We start from the raw sequence: 12,259 nt of genomic DNA, 5'->3' as shown, positions 1-12,259 counted from the left end.
TCTTTTTTTGTGTCATTTGGTTATTTTTTTTGTTCATTTTGATGAACGAGTTCGAACAGGAGAGTCACACAGAACAGAGCATTTTATTTATTAAATGAGCGATCGTTTTGCTTGATAAGACCCTTATTCATCGTCTGGAATCGTTTAAAGCCCTTTGAACAGTTAGTAGTTTGCACTGAAACTGTCTTTTGGACCTTGAACCGTTTGGACCCCATTGAAGTCCATTATATGGAGAAAATCCTGGAATGTTTTCATCAAAAACCTTAATTTCTTTTCGACTGAAGAAAGAAAGACATGGACATCTTGGATGACACGGGGGCGAGTAAATTATCAGAAACCTTTTTTTTAAAGTGAACTACTCCTTTAAGTGCATTGTTTCATCTTCAGGCCGAGAAGCGTTTGGTGTCGATGACTCGCAGAGATTTGAGCCATAACATCCTGGAAGTGTCTCACAGCGGTGGAGAAGAGCGTTGGCTGGTGGTCAAGAGAATGCTTTACCCCAAAAAGGCAAGTCCCACACACACACTTACATGTTCACGGTCAGTCAAACCAAACATAATTTACACACCAGATATCATTTTTGATATTGTTTTACTAGTGTGATCAGGAAACTATAGTTCATTTCTGTAAGTGAGGAGAGCAAAATAAAGTAAACTGTGACATATTACACTCAAATATTCTTTAAATTGATACAAATTTGGGAGCAAAAGTGACTCCTCCAGTTTGAGCTGATGATGTTTTGCTGAAGTGTGTTTTCTGCTCTTTTTACACACACACTGAACAACATTCGCATTGCTTGGTCACTGGTTGAGCTAAACTGGTATTATCTAATTGTGTAATTTAACAGATATTCAACATAATTCATGTGTGAGAGTCCAACAGAAGGACGGACAAAACCAGTCACATATCAAACACTGATCTGAGAACTGAGTTCTGCTCATTTTTGAGCCAATAAACTGATAATGTTGAATAAATTCTGGTTTGACTGTATGTCTAAAATGTGCTCAGAAACCAAGGGAAGTCGTCCTTGTCCCAGTTTTGTCTTCTTTTAATTGGCCTGTGTTCAGTTTCGGGGAGCGTTCCTGTGGTTTATTCCTCTGGAGAGCGACATGTTTTACTCTCCCGTCTCATTCAAACTTCATGCGCAGAATCTTATTAGCAACATCCGTTTGTACCCTTTGTTCTCAGAGAGAGATCACAGCACTGTCTGTCCGTCTCTGGGATTTCTCTTACTCGTAGACACGTAATCACACGCAGAAATGTGTTTCAGAGGCTCGTACACATCAAACTGCAAAGATACGCTAATGTTGGGTGGTGTTCGTTTTAAAGAAATTGATTGTTTTATTTAAGACATTTATGATGTGGCAAAGGACTTCTGTTTAATATAGAAGGATTTCTGAAGGATCATGTGACATGTTAAATTACACTTTATTATATATTCACATAGAAAATGGCTGTTTTATATTGAAATAATATTTTTGATCAAATCAAATTTTTTTCATTTCATTGATTTTTTTGCATTTATAAATAAAAATCTCCCTGATTTATATATGTAGATAATGCTCAATATTTTGAAAATAATAATAAGAATAAAAACACTCAAAACTAATGCATTTTTCAGAATAATTTTTTCAATTATCATTTGAATGCTTTGATGCTTAAATGTAAGAATTATTTGAAATACTTGTTTTTACATTTTTACTTTGTTTAATGTACATTTTAGAAATACTGTGCGTCCCTATATTATATATAATTCAATAACTTCAGCTTTTCCTCAGTATTGCTGCGTGTTTTTAAATCATGATGTCTGACGTTCACCGAGTGTCTTCATCGTTGTCTTCATGTTTTCCTCTGCAGATTAAAGAGGACGTGGAGTCGACAGAATTGGCTCTTGCGTTTCAGCTCAGCGGATCGACTTCCTGTGACGTGAAGCCGGAGAAACAGCCCGTCTTTGCCTTTCTTCCTCTGCGCAGCTTTGGTTTCCGGTTCATCATTCAAGGTTTAGTGACTTCAAGGCTTGAAATATCTCACTTTGCATGTAATGAGTCTATATAATATATATATATATACACACACACATACTATATATATATATTTGTGTTTTAGTTATGTGCATGTGTGCAGGTTACGTGCATCTCAGAGTGGTTTCGTTCACAGTTAACTGCTCCACACGAACACTTACTCATTAAAGAAGTGGAAGAAAGCAGAATAGGAGCTCTTTAAAACACTGCATCATTGATGCTGATATAACCCTGTCACGTTGTGTTCTGTACTGCAGGGGATTTCGACATCCCGTCCTCCAGAGAAGACGTGGACCGGGACAGTTCCTGGAACCAGTGGCTCCGCTCCGAGATCCCACTACTGTTCGTTCACGCCATGGATGTCTTCAGTGTAAGAGACGAGTGGGATTGATACATTTATTCCCATATATTTGCATTTTAACTCCAGCTTCAGATGGAGCTTCGAGGGATAGAAAATTAGCCCATTTACTCACGAATACAATCAGAGTTATATTAAAGGAAGAGGTGGAGCACTTTAATGATGGACAGATGCACTTTTATGATGGACAGATGCACTTTTATGATGGACAGATGCACTTTTATGATGGACAGATGCACTTTTATGATGGATAGATGCACTTTTATGATGGACAGATGCACTTTTATGATGGACAGAAGCACTTTTATGATGGACAGATGCACTTTTATGATGGATACATGCACTTTTATGATGGATAGATGCACTTTTATGATGATAGATGCACTTTTATGATGGATAGATGCACTTTTATGATGGACAGATGCACTTTTATGATGGACAGATGCACTTTTATGATGGACAGATGCACTTTTATGATGGATACATGCACTTTTATGATGGATAGATGCACTTTTATGATGGACAGATGCACTTTTATGATGGATAGATGCACTTTTATGATGGACAGATGCACTTTTATGATGGACAGATGCACTTTTATGATGACAGATGCACTTTTATGATGGACAGATGCACTTTTATGATGAACAGATGCACTTTTATGATGGACAGATGCACTTTTATGATGGACAGATTCCATATGATGGACAGATGCACTTTTATGATGGACAGATGCACTTTTATGATGGATAAATGCACTTTTATGATGGATAGATGCACTTTTATGATGGACAGATGCACTTTTATGATGGATAGATACACTTTTATGATGGACAGATCCACTTTTATGATGGACAGATGCACTTTTATGATGGACAGATGCACTTTTATGATGGACAGATCCACTTTTATGATGGACAGATCCACTTTTATGATGGACAGATGCACTTTTATTATGATAGATGCACTTTTATGATGGACAGATGCACTTTTATGATGGATAGATGCACTTTTATGATGGACAGATGCACTTTTATGATGGACAGATGCACTTTTATGATGGACAGATGCACTTTTATGATGGACAGATGCACTTTTATGATGGACAGATGCACTTTTATTATGATAGATGCACTTTTATGATGGACAGATGCACTTTTATGATGGACAGATGCACTTTTATAGACTTCAAAACAGAAACGGCCATTCACTGCCATTATAAAGCTTGGAAAGAGCTAGGACATTTTTTAAATAACTCAATTGCTAAATAACAATTGTATTCGTATAAAAGAAGAATGTCATATAGATGAGCTTGAGTAAATCATGGGCTAATTTTCATTTTTGGCTGAACTATCCCTTCAAGGCTCATAAATCTCCCTTTAGCTTGTTGCAAGAAAAGAAAAACTTGCTTTCTTTATGTTTCTTTGGTCATTGAACCAAACACAGTGCTAACGAATGCATGCGATGTGAATCCCACAGCAACACCCAGAGTTCAGAGGGCTCGAAGGACTCTGTTACTTTCTGCAGTTTATCCCTCAACCGAGCGAGATCCTGGACTTCTTCAACCCCGTGGCCAATCAGATCCTTCAGTTGCTGAAGGGCAGACCGTGCCTCCCTGCGAAAGAGGACCGCGGTGAGGACAAATTCACTTTTACATTAAGAGCCATAATATAGATATTCCGCAGTTGGACATTGGGGTCAGTGAGAAGGTTTTTGGGGTGTGGGGAAGAAATAAAATAAATCAAGCAAGAATGCATTAAATTGATTTCAAGTTAAGTTACATTTATTTCTACAGTATAGCGCTTTAACTAGTGTTTTAACACAGCTTTACAGTGATAACAGGGAAATAATGCCATATATATGAAATAAAATAAATACATATGTGGCAAATTAATGAGGTATACATATTCGAAACGGATCAAGAAAAGTTATTTTTCCATTTAGAGCCAATATTTAATGCAATATTTAGTATTTGAGTGTTTTGAGCTAAAGCTAGGGACTTATTTATCTTGTGAAATGGCATTATATGAATATGCTAAGCTGATGTTTTGCATTTATGCTTATTTTACATTGCATTTCAAGGTTCACATTTCCATTCTTATCAGTCCGTTTACGTTCAGTGCGTTGAAGATTAAAGGTGTCTCTTTGTTTAGATGGCGGCGTGGAGTTCAAGCAGCCGTCGCAGCTCGCCGTGTGTCCGGACCGCCTGATCCAGGAGGTGATTGGAGGAGAAGATCTGTGCCGGAGCCTGAGCCTGTCGTACCTCCATCCGGCGCTGCAAACTCGCCTCTCCAGCTCCCTGCTCACAGCGCTGGGCGTGCATCGGCTCCGCGCCGCCGAGATCATCACCGTCACCTGCTCCATGGCCAGAGAACTCGTGCAGCACGGCCGGCTCAACTCAGGTGGGGCACTATTCATCAGAACCTGTGTTTTGCAGCCCTCTTAAAGGAGTAGTTCACTTTAAAAAAAAAAAACATTCCAGGATTTTCTCCATATAATGGACTTCAATGGGGACCAAACGGTTCAAGGTCCAAAAGACAGTTTCAGTGCAAACTACAAACTGTTGAAAGGGCTTTAAACGATTCCGGACGATGAATAAGGGTCTTATCAAGCAAAACGATCGCTCATTTAATAAATAAATAACAAAGCTTAAGTTTTATAAGCTCAAATGCTCGCCTTGCTCTGTTCTGCGAGACTCAAGATCAAAATGAACAAATCTTTTTTCGAGTCATTTCGTTCCAAATGACCTGAAAAAAGATTTGTTCATTTTGATGAACGAGTTCGAACAGGAGAGTCTCGCAGAACAGAGCAAGGCGAGCATTTGAGCTTATAAAACTTAAGATTTGTTATTTATTTATTAAATTAATGATCGTTTCGCTTGATAAGACCCTTATTCATCGTCTGGAATCGTTTAAAGCCCTTTGAACAGTTTGTAGTTTGCATTGAAACTGTCTTTTGGACCTTGAACCGTTTGGTCCCCATTGAAGTCCATTATATGGAGAAAATCCTGGAATGTTTTCATCAAAAACCTTAATTTCTTTTCGACTGAAGAAAGAAAGACATGGACATCTTGGATGACATGGGGGCGAGTAAATTATCAGCAAAAGTTTTTCAAATGTGAACTTTAAGGCGAAATGTGAACTTCCATTTAAGGCGAGAGGGAATAGGGAAAAAAAAACTAACCAATATCAGCTTGAAACTTCCCCTGTTGATTACTGACATTAAGACAAATACATGTTGTATTACAAGTTTTTAGAATATGTATGTTTAAATATGCAAATTCGGTGTTATCTCATTAAATATGTGCTAATTTGCATATATTTGAACATTGGATAAGGCCAGATCCAAATTTCTTGTTTCATTTTGTTGACATATTAGAGTCAAAGGGATATCTCTTTTTATCACTCCATTACTCAGAGAAAAATGTCAATAGCCATAAAATATCAATCCCCATTTTTAGGTATCAAATGTCCCAGAATCTGAATGATATATGAACAAACCCTTCTGTGAAAACCTTTAGAATATAGATAGGAATACAACTGCAAGCTTTGATGTGTGTAAGTGCCGCTGAAGAGGAGATTTTCCACTTTTTTTCAGATTTGCCATTTTGAGAAAAAAAGCCTTTAAAGATTTCGCTTTTAGACTTACCGGGATAGTTCACTTTGAAATTAATTTTTGGTATGTTTTATCTTACCTTAAGGGCATCCAAGATGTAGGTGTCTTTGTTTCCACAGTATTTTCAATTTTGATATTTTTAGGTCAAACCGTTCGTGTCTATCAGTCATATAATGGAGGTCTATGGTCACCACCTCAAAGAGCATACACAGAGAAGTCCAAATTAAACATGATTTAATGACTCGTAAATGTAAGTACACATTGATGGCCTAAGATACAAAACGAGCGGTTTGTGGGAGAAAACGAACAGTGTTTATATCGTGTTTGCCTCTTGTAACCACAGCCACGTCCAACTGATCTGAGGGCGCGGGCGCTTTGTGGCTATAAAAATAGATCCTAAAAATAATCTACAGGGAACGTTCCTAGAACCAGATGGGAACCGTACTGGCACGTTCTGTGTTTGCTGGGTTATTAGTTCATGTTCACTAATGTTATCTAATGACGTAATGAATTAGCTGATGTGTGTCCTCCGCTCAGAGCCCGATCTGGCGCGGCTGGCGCGGCTGCTGGTGTGTGGCCTCCGCGCGCTGGAGCCGGAGTATGAAGTGGACGCGCTGCTCCAGACGCTCAGAGAGGTTCCCATGATCCCGCTGGCCGACGGCAGTGTGGTTTCCCTGAGTTCAGAGGGAGTCTTCTTCCCTCTCAGTGATGTGACGCAAGCCGGCACAGGTACCTTTTTTGTTTTTAAAATACATGATTTCGACATATTACCGTTTTTTTTTTTTAAACGGAGAAAAACTGAAGAAATGTATGCTTTTGTTCCGCAAGGAAAAAATCTTTCAAATCAAAATCTTTCTTTCTTCAGTCAAAAAGAAATTAAGGTTTTTGATGAAAACATTCCAGGATTTTCTCCATATAATGGACTTCAATGGGGTCCAAACGGTTCAAGGTCCAAATGAGAGTTTCAGTGCAGCTTCAAAGGGCTTTAAACGATTCCAGACGATGAATAAGGGTCTTATCAAACGAAACGAACGCTCATTTAATAAATAAATAACAAAGTTTAAGTTTTATAAGCTCAAATGCTCGCCTTGCTCTGTTCTGCGAGACTCTCCTGTTCGAACTCGTTCATCAAAATAAACAAATCTTTTTTCGAGTCATTTGGTTCATTCAACGAACGAAATGACTCGAAAAAGATTTTTCATTTTAATAAATGAGTATATATATATATATATATGTATTTGTATTTCAACTACACTTTATTATTTATATATAATTAGGGCTGTGCAAAAATTAATTTCGATTAATCGCATCCAAAATAAAAGTCTGTGTTTACATGATATATTTGTGCGTGCTGTATATAATTATTTTGTATATAAATACACACACATGCATGTATGTATTTAAGAAAATGTGTTATTCATATGTAAAATATTTATATTTATATAATATAGATTATGTATTTTTATATATATACAGAATTTAAGCGCAAATAATTCTTAAATATATACATGTATGCATAGGTATTTATATATACAAAATAATTATATACAGCACACACAAATATATTATGTAAACACAGACTTTTATTTTGGATGCGATTAATCGCAATTAATTTTTGCACAGCCCTATATATAATATATTTGAGCTGTCAACGTTAATGTGTTAATTATTTTCTGTTTGTGTGTATGCAATTAACACAGGATCTTTTTTTGGCATTGTTGGTGTTCAATTAAATTAAAGCGGTTGTTCAGAAATGCATCAGACATGAAAAGAAAAGCAGTTTAATCCAAATCTCCTCAATGATGAACATATTTAATTTAGCCTTTTATTCACATTGATGAATGCACATACAGGGAACTCAAAATATGGTGACATCATGGAAGATTAAAAGTGGGCGAACCAATGATGTTTGAGCTTGCGTCGATTCATCTTGTAGTGCGTCTGGAGTCGTTGTTTCCCCGTCTCTCTAGACCGGTCTTCGATGAATGATCGTCCTCATCTGCTATTTCATGAATCAATAAAGTGAGTCACAGGAGAGAAAGACGCACTACTTGCGTCATTGCAGTAAAAAAAAGGTATTTTTGTGAATGAAACTCAAACTGCAGATGCATTTCTCCACCTCTAATCTCCTTCATAACTCGCTTCTCTTTGATTTATGACCCATTTTTTGTTGTCAGATTAGTCAGATGCGTCCTCACTGCTCCGGCCGAATGGAAACGCGTCATGCTAACGCTGTGTGTCAGGTAGAGTCGGGCATAGCTGCTAAAATCAGTGATGAATTAAACATCAGGCTCAGCGGGACAGGAAGTGGGTCATCAGCCGCTCTCATGCTTCCTGTACAGGGCTTCAAATTAACTTGTTCACTCACAGGCCCAGTGTGGCTACTAAATCTTTTACGTTACCAGCCATTCAGAACGTCTACTAGCCAAAAACGTAAAAGAAATAGTCAAGTCACAGCGCTTTTAACAATACAGAGTGTTTCAAAGCAGCTTTACGGAGATAACAGGAAAATAACGCAACATTATTTAAACATCGTATACAATTTTGAATATTGCTGATTACTCACAAAGCACTTAATGCTCTTTAATTTAATATTCAACAAAATATCCAGATTAACTACGGCCCTGTATATTATGAAACTGGAAATGAGAATATCGTGCAGAAGTTCACTCAAGGTGAAACTAATATATTATATAGACTCAGTGAGATATTTCAAGCCTTTATTTGTTATAATTTTGATGATTATGACTTACAGATATGAAAACCCCAAATTCAAAATTAGAATATTGTGAAAAGGTTTTCATATCTGTAATCCATAATCATCACAATTATAACAAATAAAGGCTTGAAATATCTCACTTTGCATGTAATGAGTCTATATAATATATTAGTTTCACCTTTTAAGTTGAATTACTGACATAAATGAACTTTTGCACGATACTCTAATTTTTCAGGTTTAACCTGTATATATAATTAAAAATATATAAATATATAAATATACACTCTAAAAAATGCTGGGTTGTTTTAACCCAACTTTGGGTCAAATATGGACTAACCCAGCCATTGGGTTAAATTTTTACATTACATTTTTAACCCAACATTTCGGGTTTGTCCATATTTGACCCAAAATTGGGTTAAAACAACCCAGCATTTTTTAGAATGTAATATATATATATATATATATATATTCAAATTCAAATCTGAAAGTCTGTGCAAATCTGTCATTCACTTAAATGTGAAGTCCTGAAAAAGTTGCTTGTCCGGAAAAATAAAATACAATTGTGTTGTAATTATAAATTATTCTGAAGCAATATTCTCATCAGTGTTCAATCAGCTTTGATATATTTATATTGTCATATCTGCATATCTGTCTTATTCTCATCCTTCGCGGGTCAAATCGAAAAATTATCCCTAATGATACTTTTTTGCTCATTAGTATGGTTGAATTAAATCATTGAAGATCAGCAGCAAAGACATCGGTTAATAAAGTGAGAATAAATTCATAAAGTATATTTGTGTAATTTTAATATTAATTATAAAAGTTTTGCATAAAATTCTGAGATTGCGTTTCACTGTTTTTATTAATTTTGAGGAATTCTGGATGTTTTTGTGCATGTGAGACGAGTAAACGCATGATCACATTTAGTCTAGAACGAAAATAACCATCATGTTTTCACACACATACATTTCTCTCAACATGAGGACAGGACCGCTGTCAGTCAACAAATTTGAAAAAGTAACAAGCGTTACTTATTTGATCTTAGATATTTTTTTTGTAAATTGTAACAGTAATATGTTACTTCAGTAGTTACTTGAAAGAGTAATCTGCTTACTGTACGTAACTCCCGTTTACCTGTAATGAGCTCCACACAACCCCTGTCCTGCTCCGGCTGCAGATCTGAAGGCTCTGTACCAGGACCTGAACACCGTGGAGCCGCGGCTGCTGGCGTGTCTGGACGAGCTGGGGAACTCGCAGGTTCGGGAGGTCCTCCGCAGACTCGGCGTTCACGAGCTGGAGCCTCAGCAGGTCCTGCAGCAGCACATCTACCCCGTGCTGAGGAGCAACGCCTGGCAGGTCAGAGAGGAACACACACGCTCGCACACTGAGGCGCTAATAGAATTAGAATAGTAATGGTATGATACACTTTATGAAAATTAAAACTAATATAAAATTTTAAATGTTGTTAAATTTAATTAAAATTGTATTTAAGTTAATTTAAAATGCATGTTATTTTGTCTCCATACAAGTGAACTTATGCATCAAAACATTGCTTTGTAAAAAATTACTTTGTACCATAAAATTCCCTCAAAATACAAAAATATATTATACTAGGAGGAAAAAATTGAGTCGTGTTCGTCATTTAAGGCTCTGAATTGGAGCTCTCAAAACGCTACGGATGCGTAAAACACAGATTTGAGTAACGCCACATTGTTCGCTTGAGCCTCCAAATTAAAATTAATATAACATTTTAAATGTTATAAAATTTAATTAAAATTGTATTTAAGTTAATTTAAAATGCATGTTATTTTGTCTCCGTACAAGTGAACTTATGCATCAAAACATTGCTTTGTAAAATATTACTTTGTACCATAAAATTCCCTCAAAATACAAAAAGATATTATACTAGGGGGAAAAAATTGAGTCGTGTTCGTCATTTAAGGCTGTGAATTGGAGCTCTCAAAACGCTACGGGTTGCGAAAAACACAGATTTGAGTAACGCCACATTGTTCGCTTGAGCCTCTAAATTAAAATTAATATAAAATTTTAAATGTTGTTAAATTTAGTGTTTACGTTAATTTAAAATGCATGTTATTTTGTCTCCGTACAAGTGAACTTATGCATCAAAACATTGCTTTGTAAAAAATTACTTTGTACCATAAAATTCCCTCAAAATACAAAAATATATTATACTAGGGGAAAAAAATTGAGTCGTGTTCGTCATTTAAGGCTGTGAATTGGAGCTCTCAAAACGCTACGGATGCGAAAAACACAGATTTGAGTAACGCCACATTGTTCGCTTGATCCTCCAAATTAAAATTAATATAAAATTTTAAATGTTATTAAATTTAATTAAAATTGTATTTAATTTAATTTAAAATGCATGTTATTTTGTCTCCGTACAAGTGAACTTATGCATCAAAACATTGCTTTGTAAAAAATTACTTTGTACCATAAAATTCCCTCAAAATACAAAAATATATTATACTAGGGGAAAAAAATTGAGTCGTGTTCGTCATTTAAGGCTGTGAATTGGAGCTCTCAAAACGCTACGGAAGCGTAAAACGCAGAAATTCGAACCCGATCCGATTTTTTTATGACGGACGAAAGTTACGTGAAAAAAACGTGATTGACAAAATGTCAGGTCGTATTTTTTTTTTTAACACGAATTTCGTACTCGGTGTGCGTGGGCCTTTCTGCCAAGTTCACACTGCACGATGTTCTGGGGTAGTGTTCAGTCACTGGTGTGTGTGTGTGTGTGTGTGTGTGTGTGTGTTCACACTTTACAAAAGAAAGAATCGCAGACAACTTCTGTCTGTTTATTCCTCGCAATTCCAAGTTTATATCTCACAATTATGACTTTTTCTCGCAATTCTTCATGATCACGAGTTTATAACTTGCCATTCTGATTTCAAAATATGAACTCGCAATTGTGTAATTAATATGCATAAACACAGCATAAAAAATAACAATGGTAATTGCGACTTCGCAATTCTGACGGTTGTCTTGCAATTCCAAGTTTATATCTCACAATTATGACCTTTTCTCGCAATTCTTCATGATTACGAATTTTTAACTTGCCATTCTGATTTCAAAATATGAACTCGCAATTGTATAATTAATATGGAAGGTTGTTTCCTCCACAGCATAAAAAATTACAATGGTAATTGCAACTTTATTTCTCGCAATTCCCGAGTTTATCTCTCAATTCTGACGGTTGTCTTGCAATTCCAAGTTTATATCTCACAATTATGAGCTTTTCTTGCAATTCTTTGCAATTCCAAGTTTATATCTCACAAATATGACCCTTTCTCGCAATTACGAGTTTATAACTTGCCTTTCTGATTTCAAAATATGAACTCGCAATTGTGTAATGGGCTCTATGCACGGCGGTATTTCCGGTGAAGGATTAAGGATGCTCGATAACTTCCGCCGATCGTAGAGTCCAAAGCAATACCGAGAATTTATATTGAATTTTATACTCCATGGTTATACTAATGAAACGTTAGTCACAAAAACAGATAAAACAGACACCCCTCGTTGTGT

The 12,259-nt window shown here is 36.2% G+C and overlaps 1 protein-coding gene across 4 annotated transcripts in view; it reads left to right on the top strand.

The window, feature by feature from the left end:
* Window positions 1–12,259, top strand: part of LOC120464269 (uncharacterized) — a 74,873-nt gene that overhangs the window by 31,948 nt on the left and 30,666 nt on the right. For all 4 annotated transcript variants that reach the window (XM_089121744.1, XM_089121743.1, XM_089121745.1 and 1 more), the window contains 7 exons: window positions 388–507; window positions 1,858–1,999; window positions 2,279–2,391; window positions 3,859–4,012; window positions 4,533–4,781; window positions 6,532–6,723; window positions 9,891–10,069. In XM_089121744.1, the coding sequence (XP_088977870.1) occupies window positions 388–507; window positions 1,858–1,999; window positions 2,279–2,391; window positions 3,859–4,012; window positions 4,533–4,781; window positions 6,532–6,723; window positions 9,891–10,069 (1,149 nt within the window). The remainder of the gene's footprint in view (window positions 1–387; window positions 508–1,857; window positions 2,000–2,278; window positions 2,392–3,858; window positions 4,013–4,532; window positions 4,782–6,531; window positions 6,724–9,890; window positions 10,070–12,259) is intronic.

Source organism: Pimephales promelas, chromosome 17, assembly GCF_988280905.1.
Source record: "Pimephales promelas chromosome 17, fPimPro1.hap1.1, whole genome shotgun sequence".
Taxonomy (NCBI): Eukaryota; Metazoa; Chordata; class Actinopteri; order Cypriniformes; family Leuciscidae; genus Pimephales; species Pimephales promelas.
The sequence above is the reverse complement of the archived record's forward strand: the minus strand, read 5'-3'. Positions and strand labels throughout refer to the sequence as shown.